Source organism: Staurois parvus, unplaced genomic scaffold (genome assembly GCF_062004578.1).
Source record: "Staurois parvus isolate SC_StPar_1 unplaced genomic scaffold, SC_StPar_1.0 ptg000636l, whole genome shotgun sequence".
NCBI classification, from domain to species: domain Eukaryota; kingdom Metazoa; phylum Chordata; class Amphibia; order Anura; family Ranidae; genus Staurois; species Staurois parvus.
Window position 1 is genome coordinate 1,324,050 of NW_028318432.1, and position 17,723 is coordinate 1,341,772.

Sequence of the window (17,723 nt, forward strand, 5' to 3'; positions counted from 1 at the left end):
GGAACTCCCTGCCCCAACCCATCAGATTATCACCTACTCTCTTCTCCTTTAGGCGCACCCTGAAAACCCATCTCTTCAGGGAAGCCTACCCCACCCCCTGCTAACTTGCCGACCTCCTCCACTCTTCCTACCACTCCATCCCCCACAGCTATCTCCTCCTGTACCACCATCCCCTCCCTCCTAGATTGTAAGCTCGAAAGAGCAGGGCCCTCGATCCCCTCATGTTTTGCATTGTATTGGTATTGTTCTGTCACATGTTCTGTCCCCCTCTGTAATGTACAGCGCTGAGCGAACTATTGGCGCTTTATAAATACTGTATAATAATAATAATAATATAAGGTGAGGGTTCACATAGACTTAGGCCATAAGGGCAGTCCAGAATAACTCCTTCCTACACATCGGTGATCTCCTACACGTATGCCTCTGAATTGTTTGGATAGAACAGGGAAGAATAAGTAGCTAAGGGCTGAATGTGGTCCTTCAGGCCAGAGGTTGGGCACCAGGGCTCCATCTTCTCTTCTTTAGTTTCCGCATGGCTAATGCCGCATCAAGTTTTTAGAAATGATTGAACTCCCTGAATTCTGTCTTGCAGAAAGCGCAGAGTTTGTTTGGCTCGGACTGAACGACTTGAAGACCCAGCTATTTTTTGAGTGGAGCGATGGCACCCCCGTGTATTATACAGTGTGGCAGAGAGGAGAACCTTCACACTTCACGAACAAACAGGAGGACTGCGTGGCTTTAAATACCAAGGTGTGTCATACCCTGGGAATATTGACATACATTCACTGGCCACTTTATTAGGAAGACCTTACTAGTACCAAGAGAATCTCGCCCACGCCATTACACCCCCACCACCAGCCTGAATCATTGACACAGGGCCGGATGGATCCATGCTTTCATGTTGTTTACTCCAAATTCTGACCCTACCAACTGAATGTCACAGATACAAGTCTGCCCATTCTCCTCTGACCTCAACAAGGCATTTTTGTCCACACAGCTGCCACTCACTGGATATTTTCTCTTTTTCGGACCATTCTCTGTAAACGCTAGAGATGGCTGTATATGAAAATCCCGGTAGATCAGCAGTTTTTTAAATTCTCAGACCAGCCCACCTGGCACCAAAAACCATGCTATGTTCAAAGTCACTTAAATTCTCTCTCTTCCCCATTCTGATGCTCAGTTTGTCTTTACCACATCTAGATGCCTAAATTAATTGAGTTGTTGCCATGTGATTGGCCAATTAACAATTTGTGTTACCAAGCAATTGAACAGGTGTACCTAATAAAGTGACCGGTGAGTGTATATTGTGTTTTTATAGTACCCACAATTTACCTATATATTGTACATTCTCATCAGTCCCTGCCCTCAAGGAGCGTACAATCTAAGATCCCCATTTCACATTCATACATACACACAGAAGCACAATTTAGACAGGAGCCAATTAACCTACCAGCATGTCTTTGGAGTGTGGGAGGAAGCTGAAGTTCCTGGAGGAAACCCACACAGGCACAGGGAGAACTTGCAACTCCAGGCAGGTGGTGCCGTGGTTGGGATTTGAACCGATGACCCTAGTACTGCCAGGTGGAAGTGCTAACCACTTAGCCACTTACTTTTGAAATTATATTATTCTGTTAAATATTAAATAATATTTTGATGATCGGGTTTGAGTGGATTGTGGGAGGAATACAAGCACAACATGCAAGCTGCAGGCTGCTAGTGTATGAGCTTCGATTTGAACCAGTGACCCCAGTGCTGCCAGGCAGCCATTCTAACCACTACCATAATTTCTTAAGTCTATGCAGGTTGCGTTTGGGCTGTTTCTGTATTGCGTTTTTGCGGGTTTTTTTTCCTCGTTGCTAGACAGATTTGAGATGCAAAATGAATCAAAAATTCATCAAAAGCGCAGCAAAAACGCATGAAAAACGCAATACATGCTGTTCTGCAACATTTCCATTGAGATCTATAGAAACATAAATTCAACTTTTTGCTTTCAAAAAAGTCCCTGACCCTTTCCAAGAAACGCATTGGGTGAAAACGTGGAGATGTGAATCTGTCCCATAGGAAATCATGTTAAATGGACCGTACTGCGTTTCTGCAAAAAGCTGCAGAAAACGCTTAGGTGTGAATTTAGGGTTAGGGGTAACTCCACTTTCGTGGGAAAATAATTAGCAAATAATAAAAAAAAAAAAAAATACTGGTAGTGTATACAATTGGGACTCAATTCATATTGTAATTTAATGTTATTATAAATGATCTTTCCTTATCTTTCAGTCTGCAACACTGTGTTTTTCAGTAAAATGCAATGTAATATGGATACCTGGAGAAATTTTGTACACAAATGTGTACAGAACGCCCCCTGAAAACGGCAATTCCTGCTTGTGTGATTGGCTCACTGATGTTTCCAGAAGTCTGCAAGATAAAAGTCAGATTTTTGGCATCCCCTGCAACAAAAATTTCATTTTTGGTGAGATATTCCCAAAGGGAAATCATGTCTAAAGGGATGCAGACCCTGCCACATTCCTCATTAGAGCCCTGCGGGTGCAGCATCTGATTGATAATTATAAAACCCCTGCCATACAGATTCATGTCAGCGCATGTCCTGTGCTCCCCCTCCCAGACTAAATTCTACCATTTAGTGGATTACAATAGACTGATATTAAGATATGCTGGTTGTGCTTGAAAGTCCATCTTTCTGACCGTGTTACTCCCATATTTAGGACAAATTTCTATCATTAGGATGCATTTGTTTTCTAAATATTTTTTTCACCTTCTGTTTAGGAAGGTCATTGGGCAGATAAGATGTGTGAAAAGAAGTTCCCTTATCTTTGCAAGAGAAAACCTTTGCCAAATGATCATGACCAAAGGCCGCTTATTGAGCCAGGCTGCAGTAAGGTAAAGCAAAGCATTGTTGTTTTTTGAGCTAAACTGTAAGATATTGGCACTATCAGAGCACTGGTCAGCAATGAAATGGTTAATGTCAAAAGTAGAGGGGGGTGGGGGGTTAATGATCAGCAGCCAGAAGTCAGGAGTCAGACCTGGTAGTATAAATAGGCATTGCCCGGGGCAGAGGATCATTCTATAAAATGTTTCTGTTTCTAAAAGACTCTGAGTGCTTGTTACATAGTTACATAGTTAGTCTGGCTGAAAAAAGACAAAAGTCCATCCAGTTCAACCATTAAAAAAAAAAAAAAAAAAGTTCTAATCCTATGGCCACAGTTGACATAGAGGAAGGCAAAAAAACCCAGCAAAGCATGGTCCAATTTGCTCCTGCAGGGAAAAAAATTCCTTCCTGATCCCCCGAGAGGCAATCGGATATTCCCTGGATCAACTTTACCTATAAATGTTATATCCAGTTATATTCTGTGTATCCAAGAAAGAATCCAGGACTTTTTTAAAGCAATCCACTGAGCTGGCCAGAACCAACTCTTGAGGGAGTCTATTCCACATTTTCACAACTCTTACTGTGAAGAAACCTTTCCGTGTTTGGAGATTACATTTCTTTTCCTCCAGATGTAAAGAGCTCCCCCTTATCCTCTGTGATGACCTCAGGGTGAATAACTCTACACCGAGTTCACTATATGAACCACTGATGTATTTATACATGGAGATCATATCCCCCATTATGTATTATACATGGAGATCATATCCCCCTTATGTATTATACATGGAGATCATATCCCCCCCTTATGTATTATACATGGTGATCATATCCCCCTTTATATATTATACATGGTGATCATATCCCCCCTTATGTATTATATATGGTGATCATATCCCCCCTTATGTATTATACATGGAGATCATATCCCCCCTTATGTATTATACATGGAGATCATATCCCCCCTTATGTATTATACATGGTGATCATATCCCCCCTTATGTATTATACATGGAGATCATATCCCCCTTATGTATTATACATGGTGATCATATCCCCCTTATGTATTATACATGGTGATCATATCCCCCCTTATGCATTATACATGGTGATCATATCCCCCCTTATGTATTATACATGGAGATCATATCCCCCCCTTATGTATTATACATGGAGATCATATCCCCCTTATGTATTATACATGGTGATCATATCCCTCTTATGTATTATACATGGAGATCATATCCCCCCCTTATGTATTATAAATGGAGATCATATCCCTCCTTATGTATTTATACATGGAGATCATATCCCCCCTTATGTATTATACATGGAGATTATATCCCCCCTTATGTATTATACATGGAGATCATATCCCCTTTATGTATTATACATGGTGATCATATCCCCCTTATGTATTATACATGGAGATCATATCCCCCCCTTATGTATTATCAGGTGGCGGACTGACAACTCATGGGGCCCCGGGCAATAGGGTATCATGGGCCCCTGTGTCCTCGCCCCCACACTTAAACCACACCCAAAAAAGCTTATGAAAAGGTACCAGGGGCATCTCATGGGGCCCCCTACTGACCCCAGGCCCTCAGGCAGTGCCCAAGTTCCCAAATGGTCAGTCTGCCCCTGTGTATTATACATGTTGATCATATCCCCCCTTATGTATTATACATGGAGATCATATCCCCCTTATGTATTATACATGGAGATCATATCCCCCTTATGTATTATACATGGAGATCATATCCCCCCTTATGTATTATACATGGAGATCATATCCCCCATTATGTATTATACATGGAGATCATATCCCCCCTTATGTATTATACATAGAGATCATATCCCCCCTTATGTATTATACATGGCGATCATATCCCCCCTTATGTATTATACATGGAGATCATATCCCCCTTATGTATTATACATGGCGATCATATCCCCCCTTATGTATTATACATGGAGATCATATCCCCCTTTATGTATTATACATGTTGATCATATCCCCCCTTATGTATTATACATGGAGATCATATCCCCCTTATGTATTATACATAGAGATCATATCCCCCCTTATGTATTATACATGGAGAACATATCCCCCCTTATGTATTATACATGGAGATCATATCCCCCCTTATGTATTATACATGGAGATCATATCCCCCCTTATGTATTATACATGGAGATCATATCCCCCCTTATGTATTATACATGGTGATCATATCCCCCCTTATGTATTATACATGGAGATCATATCCCCCCTTATGTATTATACATGGAGATCATATCCCCCCTTATGTATTATACATGGAGATCATATCCCCTTTATGTATTATACATGGTGATCATATCCCCCTTATGTATTATACATGGAGATCATATCCCCCCCTTATGTATTATCAGGTGGCGGACTGACAACTCATGGGGCCCCGGGCAATAGGGGATCATGGGCCCCTGTGTCCTCACCCACACTTAAACCACACCCAAAAAAGCTTATGAAAAGGTACCAGGGGCATCTCATTGGGCCCCCTACTGACCCCAGGCCCTCAGGCAGTGCCCAAGTTCCCAAATGGTCAGTCTGCCCCTGTGTATTATACATGTTGATCATATCCCCCCTTATGTATTATACATGGAGATCATATCCTCCTTATGTATTATACATGGAGATCATATCCCCCCTTATGTATTATACATGGAGATCATATCCCCCTTATGTATTATACATAGAGATCATATCCCCCCTTATGTATTATACATGGCGATCATATCCCCCCTTATGTATTATACATGGAGATCATATCCCCCTTATGTATTATACATGGCGATCATATCCCCCCTTATGTATTATACATGGAGATCATATCCCCCTTTATGTATTATACATGTTGATCATATCCCCCCTTATGTATTATACATGGAGATCATATCCCCCTTATGTATTATACATAGAGATCATATCCCCCCTTATGTATTATACATGGAGAACATATCCCCCCTTATGTATTATACATGGAGATCATATCCCCCCTTATGTATTATACATGGAGATCATATCCCCCTTATGTATTATACATGGAGAACATATCCCCCTTATGTATTATACATGGAGATCATATCCCCCTTATGTATTATACATGGAGATCATATCCCCCTTATGTATTATACATGGAGATCATATCCCCCCTTATGTATTATACATGGAGATCATATCCCCCATTATGTATTATACATGGAGATCATATCCCCCCTTATGTATTATACATGGTGATCATATCCCCCCTTATGTATTATACATGGAGATCATATCCCCCCTTATGTATTATACATGGCGATCATATCCCCCCTTATGTATTATACATGGAGATCATATCCCCCTTATGTATTATACATGGCGATCATATCCCCCCTTATGCATTATACATGGAGATCATATCCCCCCTTATGTATTATACATGGTGATCATATCCCCCCTTATGTATTATACATGGTGATCATATCCCCCCTTAATCTCATTTTCTCAAGAGAGAATACATTTAGTTCCTCTAATCTTTCCTCATAGCTGAGCTCCTCCATGCCTCTTATCAGTTTGGTTGCCCTTCTCTGTACTTTCTCCAGTTCCCCAATGTTCTGTTTGTGAATTGGTGCCCAAAACTGAACTGCATATTCCAGATGAGGTGTTACTAATAACACCGCAGTTTCAGTGTTCTAGATGCATTTTTGAATATGCAGCTACACACGTATGTGATGTGTTTTTGGCACATGTTTGATACACTTTCAATGCAGTCCAGTGCATTTTTTCCTCTTTTTCTATTTTGACACTTCAAAAATCATGAGTTCTGATATATTCCAGATGAAAAAAAAAATGCAGCAGGTTACAACTGCAAAGCGCTGGAACTGACCACAATGTTGTGAACTAGGGCCATTGGAATACATGGCAATGGCTGTGCATGCAGCCTGAATGTGGTTTAAAAATGCACTGGAAAGCATCTGGTGTGAACCTGACTAACTACGTGAAGAAAACAGGGGGAGAAGGGACTGCAAAATAAACCAAACTAAAATTAAAAAGAGGATCCCTAGTGTTACTGAATAGACAAGATTGTTACAATACAGCAATCTTATAGCAACAATTTTGAGTGGAAAGTTAGAAACAAAGACAAAAAAAAGAACGACAAAAATTAAAAGTAACAATATTGAGATGCAAAACGTAATGCTATCCAAGCTGAACCACAGCGGAATCGCACCGGAGGGGCTCCTGGAATCGCACTTGAAAAGACAGAATCATTTTACTAAGAGTCCTCATGCACACTGGACGTTTTTACAGCGGCTGTTTTTGGATTTTGGTGTTTTTTTCTACAGCTAATAAACCTCCCAGCATGTTATCCTATGCACATATAGACTGTAATCAATGTTTTTTGGCTGGGACGTTTTTTGGCTGGAAAAAAAAACCCAGGACAGCGGGTTTTTAGAGGAGTTTCTTAGCTGTAAAACCGCTCTAATGCTGAAAAACATGTCAAAACACAGTAAAACACAGTAGAATGCCTCAAACTGGCGTTTTTGGACTTTTCTTGACCAGAAAAAAAATGGGGGGGGAATTTTTTTTTTGGAGAGAGGGGGTTAATAAAATGCCAATAGATGACTATTAGCTGAAGCATGACCCCCTCTGTGTGAGTGTAGTACCCCCCCCCTCCCCACCTCGCTCTTGATGTATCTTATCTGTAGCCTTTTTTTTTTTTTTTTTCTTCTCAATCCCTTCTAACATTCTGCTTAAACTTTGTGATTTGTAATAGTACTGTTTGGACTTTGAAGAAGGGGACATACCCCAAAAGCTTGTCCTCAAAATTGTATGTTAGTGCAAATAAAAAAAGTATCACGGACAGTACTCAATTGTTTCTATATTTAAAGGGTAAATGACTATATTGTTCATCTACTTTAGTGGAATATTTTTAGCCCATTCTGTTTTTTTTTCCTAAATGTATTGTACAAATATAAATCTCCTCTGCATAATTGTATGAGCAGGCAACGACTTTATTGTTTAGTGATCGTATTCTCATGTTTGCAGGGATGGAAAAGACATGGCTATTACTGCTACTTCATAGGGGAAACAGCATCCACGTTTCCAGAAGCCAACACTACTTGCAATACCAATGCAGCTTATTTGATGACCATTGAAGACAGGTACCATATATATCATATAACACTTGATCCTGTTCTGATTGGTGGTCACATTGCAGATTGAATACATCCCACCCCTAGGATGTACCCGCCGCACCACACATGTGAGGTATCACCCTGAATGTCATAGAGAGAGCAATAATTCTAGCAACAGACCTCTTGTGTAACTCTAAACTGGTAACCTATAAAGGCTTTTAAAGTGTTTCCTACAGAGATTTTTAAGTACTGTAGCTAGTCGCCATTCCACGGTCATAATCAATTTTAAAGCGTCACACTGGACATAGCATAATTTTCCAAACAATTGGGTATGCTATTGTGTTTTTATGCATTAAAATTCATTAAAGTGTATTTTTTCCAAGAAAATTGAATTTGTAAAACTTCTGCGCAAATACCGTGCGACATAAAAAAATTACACCACCTACCATTTTATTCTCTAGAGCCTCTGCTTAACTACTTCCCGCCCCGCCTATAGTAATATGATGGCCGGGCAAGCCTCTCGTCCCTCTAGGACATCCTTCCCGAAGCGCGCATTGTGCTTGCCCGCAGGGCTGTGCTGAAGGCGAGATCTGTCACCAGCTGTGTACCTCGGACACGGCCGATGACAGATCTGTGTACCGACCCGGTTGCCAGTACCATGTGATCAATCACAGCAGGCCACATGACAGTTGTATACAATGGATTGCTTCCTTTCATGCCATCCATTGTATACAAGTGTGTCTAGCTGTGAATGGTCACAGTGGTCACATGCACAGGCTAGGCCAATCACAGCCCATCTGTGTCATGTGATTAGCCGTGGCCAATCACAGCTAAGCACAACAAAAAAACCCGAATGAATCGATTTCATTCCGTTAAATGCTTGCTTATAGCAATCAAATTGTGTAAAAAAGAAAAACAAAAAAAACTGATCACTTCCCCAAAGTAGTACAATGTTACTATTGTAACATTATACTACTTTGGGCATAGTGTAATATGAAAAAAAAATCTTTAAAAAAAGAGAAAAAAAAGGTAATAAAAAATAAAAAAAATAATTAAAACATTAAAAAAAAAATTATCAATTTTTTTTTTCATACTGTCAGCAGTCAGTGTCCCTGATCACCACCACACCAGTTATATGATGATGCTGTACTGCACTGGTGACAGGATGTAAAAAAACAATTTGTCAAAACATTTTTTTTAATTTCTTCATTTTCCGAAACATTATGACAAAAAAATTACAACTTCAAAAAACTCACCATGTCTCTTATGAAATAAGTCAGACTGTCTACTTTGCAGAAAGGGGTCATTTGGGGGATATCTGTACTGTTCTGACATTTTTGGGCCTCAAGAAATTATATTGGCCGTCAGTATTTCAGGATTGATCAATTTTCAGATATATCCCATTTGAGTTTGTGAACTCTATAACTTTCCTACAGACTAAATAATAAACACTGATTCGGGTTATTTATACCAAAGAAATGTAGCAGAATACATCTTGGCCTAAATTTATGAAGAACAATTATTTATTTGCAAACTTTTATAACAGAAACAAAGAAAAATGTGGGTTTTTTGTCAACATTTTTGGTATTTTTTCGTTAATTTTGCAAAAAATAAAAACCCCAGTGGTGATTAAATACCACAAAAAGAAAGCTCTAGTTGTGTGAACAAAATGATACAATTTTAGTTTGGGTACAGCATTGCATGACCGTGCAATTGTCATTCAAAATGTGAGAGCGCTGAAACCTGAAAATTGGCCTGGGCAGGAAAGGGGTAAAAGTGCCCGGTATTGAAGTGGTTCAAAAATATATATTTGGGGGTTCTAAGTAAAGTTCTAACAAAAAAAAATATGATTTTTACATATAGAAAAGAAATGTCAAAAGTGGCTTCTGGGTTAAGTAGTTAAAAGCATCTATTTTGCCCTACCAAAGCTCTACCCCATTCTGAAGCCTAATTAATGGGTGTTTCTAGGGGGGAGAAGATACAGCCAACACTGAGCTCCTACCCCCCTTTCTAAGCTGACTGTTCTTTTACTCCTTTGAATGAACAATCTGTTCTACTCGTTCATTCATATAAGAAAAAGTTCGCTCAGTGCTGCAGGGCTGTGTAATCTATCTGCCGGGGCTGTATGTTTACAAGCAGCTGCGCTAGTAGATCTTTTCCTATTGTAAATAAAGAGTCAGTGCTGATTGCTCATTTCTAATAATAAGATATCACTGAGAAATCTGCAGATGCTTGTAAACATACAGAGCCCCAGCAGATGGATCACAGAGTGGCAGAGCACTGAACGATCAGCAATGTCGGGCCAGTGCCATGTATGACACAACCCCGCAGAGCTGCCGGTTCATTCATAATCGTGACAGATGACGTAGTGCTGCGGCTCTGTGTGATCCATCTGTGGTGCTGTGTATGTTTACAAGTAGCCATAAATAGATCACACAGCGCCGCAGGCTGAGATCTTTTATAAATGCGGTTCTGGTCTCCAGAGCGCCCCTGCTGCCAGTACTGTCAATAACAAATCTGTCTCCTTTCTAGCAGCATGGTCAGATGGGGAAGGAGGCAAACTTTCCAATCATGCTGCTTTGCAATGGGATTAAATATACATTTATACAGGGGCGGACTGACAACTCATGGGGCCCCCCGGGCAATAGGTGATCATGGGGCCAAACTCAAAAAAGCCTATGAAAAAGATACCAGGGGCATCTAATGGGGCCCCCTACTGACCCCAGGCCCTCGGGCAGTGCCAGAGTTTCCAAATGGTCAGTCCGCCCCTGCATTTATAACGTTTTGTGAAAATTTCTTCTTTCAAGCACATTTCGGATCCATTCTGTGAGTGCTAATGCAGATCCTAATGGAAATGCTGGCTATAGCTTTAAAGTGACCCTGTCACAAAAAAATGAACTGGTCAATAAGAGTTGCCTGCAGAAAAAGAGCGTAAATACATCTCCTGTGGCCTGTGCTACCAAATATTGCTCCTGCCAGCCTCAATATCACTTCTGTGTCCTACAGTGATGTGGAAGTCAACAGGAGGAACCACTGAGCTCTGTGGGGGACCCAGGAGTTTGAAACCCAGCAGACTTTTGGGGGGGGGGATTCCTCTACAAAGGGTGTTCATCAGCAGTGTGAGGAGGAAGAGAGGTATTTACTTTTCTTTTTTGCAGGTAATTCTTTTTGAGCAGTTTAGATTTTGTGAAAGAATTGCTGTAAAGTAGTGGTTTCCAGCCCGGAGACCGGGTGTGGCTCTCTGTTCTCCCTTATCTGGCCCTTGGGGCACTATTCCTTCTTCAGACTCCAACAATGGGGCAACATTCCTCCTACTGACACCAGTGATGGGGCACTATTCCTTCTTCAGACTCCAATAATGGGGCAACATTCCTCCTACTGACACCAGTGATGGGGCACTATTCCTTCTTCAGACTCCAACAATGGGGCAACATTCCTCCTACTGACACCAGTGATGGGGCACTATTCCTCCCACTGACACCAATGATGGGGCACTATTCCTTCCACTGACACAACAGTGGGGCACTATTCCTCCCCCTAATACCAAACATAGGGCATAGTTTATGCCCACTGACACCAGGACATTTTCTACTCCCATTGGCCCTAGTCTGGCCCCCCTAAAGTATGAAGAATAGTAAACTGGCCCTTAGTTAGAAAGTTTGGAGAACCCTTCTTTAGAGAAACTTTTGCAGGCTACCAACAAGTTTCAAGCAGTGCTGAATGTCTTGGATGAAAGCCAATATCTTCTGCATTTTGGCACATACCCTCACCGGCCACTTTATTAGATACACCTGTTCAATTACTTGGTAACTGCTGACCTACTGGGATTTTCACGTACAACCATCTCTAGGGAGGTCGAGACTCATCAGACCAGGCAACGTTTTTCCAATCTTCTATTGTCCAATTTTGGTAAGCCTGTGCGAATTGTAGCCTCCGTTAACCGTTCTTAACTGACAGGAGTGGCAACTGGTGTGGTCTTCTGCTTCTGTAGCCCATCTGCTTTAAGGTTTGATGTGTTGTGCATTCAGAGATGGTAATCTGCATACCTTTCTTGTAAGGAGTGGTTATTTGAGTTACTGTTGCCTTTCTATTATCTCGAACCCTTTCTCCTCTGACCTCAACAAGGCATTTTCGTCAACACAGCTGCCTCTCACTGGATATTTTCTCTTTTTCGGACCATTCTCTGTAAACCCTAGACATGGTTGTGCGTGAAAATCCCAGTAGATCAGCAGTTTCTGAAATACTCAGCTTTGAACTTCAGCAAGTTGTGTCCACAACGTCTAGATGCCTAAATGCATTGAGTTTTTGCCATGTGATTGGCTGATTAGCAATTGGTGTTACCAAGTAATTGAACACGTGTACCTAATGAAGTGGCCAGTGAGTGTACGTCACACATGGATATGGTGGTGTGGTGGAGATCCACACAAATGTCTGCCAGCAGTCACTCTAAAAACCTGAGTTAGTGTTTGGGAAGCATGTCCTGCTACTAGTCATATATTTCCGAATGTCATAAGATGGACCATTTTCCGGGATGTATTAAAATTCTTGACCTTAGAGCCTCCTTTACATTCTGCAAACCTCAGCTAGTATGGATTTACAACAAAGTCTTATCAGTAATGTCAGAACTGCTGAATTGCATCTGGTTGTCCAAGCTTCCTGGAGACAGCTGCCTTGACGAAAGACAAGCCGATAAGAAGAATGACAGGTTATCAGAGGCTTTCAGGGAAACTTTGGAGTCATTGACTCAGTAGGAAATGGATAGAAAGGAAGCAAGAAGATAACAGAAATCTGTAAAGCTTCAGCCTTGAGTTCCATACAATGTAGATATAAAATTGTAGTAGACATCACTAAGGGCCAAGTCACACTTTTTCTTTGGGGTAGGATGTGGTAACTCATGTGTTAACATACACAGTACTATCATACGCGTTTTGCAGAAACACAGAACAGTCTATTTAACATGATTTCCTATGGGACATGTTCACACCTGTGCGTTTTTGCATTTTTTGGAAAGGGTCAGGGAGTTTTTTGAATGCAAAAAGTTGTGGTTTTGTTTCTATATACTTCAATGGAAGCATGTATGTATGTATGTTTTTGCTGCGTTTTCAATGCATTTTGCATTTTAACCACTTCCAGTCTGGACACTTTTACCCCCTTCCTGTCCAGGCCAATTTTCAGTTTTCAGCGCTATCACACTTTGAATGACAATTGCTCGGTCATGCAACACTGTACCCATATGAATTTTTTAGCATTTTTGTGAGACAGATAAAGATTTATCTTGGTGGTATTTATTCACCACTGGTATTTTTATTTGTTTTGCTATGTAAATTAAAAAGTCCAAAAAGTTTTAAAAAAGTGTTTTTCTTATACAATTTTGCAAATAAATAGTATTTCATTATAAATCTTGGCCAAAGTTTATTTCGTTATATTTTTAGTAAAAAAAAAACCCAAATTAGTTTATAACCAAAAATTATAATTTTTAAACTTTTTATTTTTACATTTTTTTTATATTATTTTTTATACTGCCACCCTAGCAGTACAGTGTCACCATGCTGACACTGTACTACTTGTGGGGGGTGATGAAGATTTTTTTTTTTTTTACACTGATTGCTTTTACACCCATAAAGGCTGTAAAAGCAATAATTTCTCCTTCTCTCTAGCTGCATTCTTGCGAACTGATTGGTCACAGCTTGTCACATGGTACAAGGCTGTTGTGAATAGCCTTGTACCCTCTGTGATCATTCACAGATTTCACACATAGTAAGCAATGATGTCAAAAGTGACATCTTGCTTACTACTCTGCATGTGATCACTGATTGGCCAATCAGTGATCACATGATCAGGACCTCGTACAGAGGTCTCGTCCGATGATCGGTGTTCCACTGTGTCCGAAAGATCACGGTGCTGCGCGCTCCCAGGGAGCACGCACAAGCAGGGTGCGGGGAGGCCGTTTATAAACGGCCACCCGACCCTGCACTGCCACCGTCCGGCAGTTTATGTACAATGGCCGGACGGGAGATGGTTAAATCTGCCTAGCTACAGCAAAAATGTAAAAAAATGAAAAGAAATTGCAAAAGCATTAAAAATGCAATAAAAATGCAAGTGCAAAAGCGCAAAACGCAATGCAGAAAGGGCTCAATGGTAACATGCATAGGTGTGAACCTAGACTTAAGCTGGTTATACACTTACTTTTTTTTTTTTTTTTTCATTCAACCCAGTGGGTTGGATTAAAAAAAGCTGACAAATCGCCATACCAACACAAGTGACCTTGGTGTGGCAATCTTCCCTGCTGTTCTATTGAATTCTTATATTATACGCCCTGCCCCACCAGAACTTACAGATCAGAACTTGCAGACAAAAACAAATATTTCAAATATTGCAACTTACCAATTCTTAGATGTGATAGTCACATTACTTTTCTTTTTCCTTTATTCGTACCTGTTGATCCTACCAGTAAGTCTGTTATTTGTCAGTGCCCTTTAATAGACCAAGCTGTTCAGTAAATGTAGAAAGTGGAGGGTTGAGACAAACCATTTAACACTGACAGGGGTGCTTACATTGATCAGCTTGTATTCATTATATAAATGTTTTTATCTCAAAAGGGAAAAAAAACTTTTTGCTGTATCTTCTTTAAAGTGTTATTTGAGGTTTGCTTTTAATTTGTTAGAAACACTAGCAGATCTAGATAGACTTGACTAACACTACCTTCTCCCCAGACTGACAATGATGTTGTCCAAGGGTGACTCCATTGCTCCTCCAGACAGAGTGGAAACACCCAAATACAGGAAGTGTGTTATTGGCCGGATCACTAGGTGATAATATAGGAATAAAAATTGGTTTGTCTTAACCCTCTAACTGACACATCTGCAGAACAAGCTTTTCTGCTGAAAAACAGACTTTCTAGCTGGATCAGCAGGTGAAAATAAAAGAAAGAAATCCTAAAAATTAAAATGAATGCAGCCACCACATTTCGGGATTGGTTAGCTGCAATATATTACATTTTTGTGTTTGGGTTTAACACTGCTTTCATTTTTAGGCAGCCTGACTGCATCCCACTAATAAAACATTGATGTTCAATTGGGCTTTTTAGGTAAGGAATCTTGATAATCGTATGGCATGATTTTGACTTTTTGACATTTGCAGATTTGAACAGGCTTATCTAACAAGTCTGATTGGGCTTAGACCAGAGAAATATTTCTGGACGGGACTCTCCGACATGGAAGAAAGGGGGACTTTTAAATGGACCAACAATGAGAGGGTTTTATACACTCACTGGAATGCTGAAATGCCTGGTAAGTCACTCAGGTCTGCTGTTATCTGGGTCAATAATAATTTCCTAAATGGCTGACCAACAAGAGGCTGAATTGCACTGGGGGTTGTATGCAAAATTCAAACCCAATCATCAAAATATTATTTAATATTTAACATAATCATGTAATTTCATAAGTAAGTGGCTAAATGGTTAGCACATCTGCCTGGCAGTACTAGGGTTGTCGGTTTGAATCCCAACCATGGCACCCCCTGCATGGAGTTTGCATGTTCTCCCTGTGCCTGCGTGGGTTTCCTCCGGCTACTCCGGTTTCATCCCACACTCAAAAAACATGCTGGTAGATTAATTGTCTCCTGTCTAAATTGGCCCTAGTATGTGTATGCATGAATGTGAGTTAGGGACCTTAGATTGTACACCCCTTGAGGGTTAGGGACTGATGTGAATGTACAATATATACGGTATGTAAAGTGCTGAGTAAATTGACAGCACTATGTACCTGTAATAAATAAATAAGTAATTTTCAATCTTTTTTATCTGCTTTCATAAACCACGAGCCTACAGGGCACTTATACCCCCTTCCTGCACAGGCCAATTTCCAGCTCTCAGCGCTGTCACACTTTGAATGACAATTGCGGAGTCATGCAACACTGTACCTATATGAAATTTGTATCATTTTTTTGTGACAGAGCTTTATTTTGGTGGTATTTAATCACCTCTGGGTTTTTTATTTTTTCTTAAACAAACCAAAAACCGCTGAAAATTTTAAAAAAATGTTTTTTCTTAGTTCTTGTTGTAAAATTTTGTAAATAAGTGATTTTTCTCCTTCACTGATGTGCGCTAATGAGGCTGCAGTGATGGGCACTGATAGGTGGCACTGATGAGGAGGCACTAGTAGGTGGCACTGATGGGCACTGAAAAGCAGCACTGATATATGGCACTGATAGGCGGCACTGACAGGCGGCACTGATGCACACTGATAGGCGGCACTGATAGGCGGCACTGATAGGCGGCACTGATTGGCGGCACTGATGGGTGACACTGAAAGACAGCTCAGATTGGCACTGATCTGTGGCATTGATGTGCACTGGTAGGCACTGATCTGTGGCATTGATGTGGCACTGATGGGCACTGGCACGTGGCACTGTTCAGCACTGATGGACACTGAGAGGTGGCACTTCTGGGGCCACACTGATCATCAGGGCACACTGATCATCAGTGCCCTGATGTTCAGTGTACATGTCCCCACCGCGGAATGCCGATTACTGGCTCTCCTCTCGAGCTATCAGCGTGACCGCTCGTGAGGAGAGAAATGCCGATAACTGGCATTTCCCTGTTTACATGTGATCAGCTGTGATTGGACGCAGCTGATCACATGACCGAGCCGACATCTTCAGCTCTTTCCATAGATCAATGATCCGCTGGGTCCGAGGGACACAGCGCACCACCGATCGCCGCGCTGTGCGCTTCCTGAGCCGCGTATGCGCGGTGAGAACGAGAGGACGTCAAATGACGTCCCCCCAGAACGAGAGAACCACCTTGCGTCCGTCATTGGACTATATGGCGGGCGTGAGGTGGTTAAACAGACCCTGCAACCAACTTAAAAAATTTGCAGGTAAAAACATAGAAAATGAAGTATTGTAACCACTTCCCATTTGGCTCATGTACATAAACGGCCGGACAGGAGCAGTGCAGCAGCGGGTGGCCGTTTATAAACGGCCTCCACATTCACTGCCTGTGCTCGCTCCCTGGGATGCCGATTGCTGTACAGGACCTCTGTGTGAGGTCCCAATTCATGTGATCACTGATTGGCCAATCAGTGATCACAGGAACAGTAGTAAACAAGATGTCACTTCCTGACATCATTGCTTACTACGTGTGAAGTCTGTGAATGATCACAGAGATTACATGGTACAAGGCTATTCACAACTCTCACAGTATTTCTCAATGGCTGCAAGAATGCAGCCAGAGAGGAGAAATTATTGCTTTTACAGCCTTTATGGGTGTAAAAGCAATCAGTGTAAAAAAAGAAAAGCACTGATCACTGTATTGGTGTCACTGGGGATGTCAGTGGCAGTTAGTCAGCCCCCCCCCCCAGTGTCAGAATGCCCGCTGCAGTCCCACTAAAAGTCTCCGATTGCTGCCATTACTAGTATAAAAAAATAAAAACTCCAGTATATACACCGCCATTTGTAGACACTATATCTTTCACGTAAACCAATTAATTTACATGTATTGGGATTTATTTTTTAGCAAAGACATGTAGCAGAATACATTTTGGCCTACATTTATGACGAATTTAGATTTTTTTTCAATTTTTTTTACTGGATATGTTTTATAGCAAAAAGTCAATAATATAACTTTTTTTATAGTGCAAACAAAAATGCACAGGTGATCAAACACCACCGAAAGAGAGCT

The 17,723-nt window shown here is 41.0% G+C and overlaps 1 protein-coding gene across 1 annotated transcript in view; it reads left to right on the plus strand.

Annotated features, from left to right (window-relative positions):
* The window catches only part of LOC149449092 (macrophage mannose receptor 1-like), a 155,581-nt gene that overhangs the window by 75,431 nt on the left and 62,427 nt on the right, over positions 1–17,723 (plus strand). Inside the window, exons 8-11 of the mRNA XM_089693714.1 lie at positions 593–750; positions 2,779–2,892; positions 7,953–8,068; positions 15,182–15,330. Coding sequence (XP_089549840.1) covers positions 593–750; positions 2,779–2,892; positions 7,953–8,068; positions 15,182–15,330 — 537 coding nt within the window. The remainder of the gene's footprint in view (positions 1–592; positions 751–2,778; positions 2,893–7,952; positions 8,069–15,181; positions 15,331–17,723) is intronic.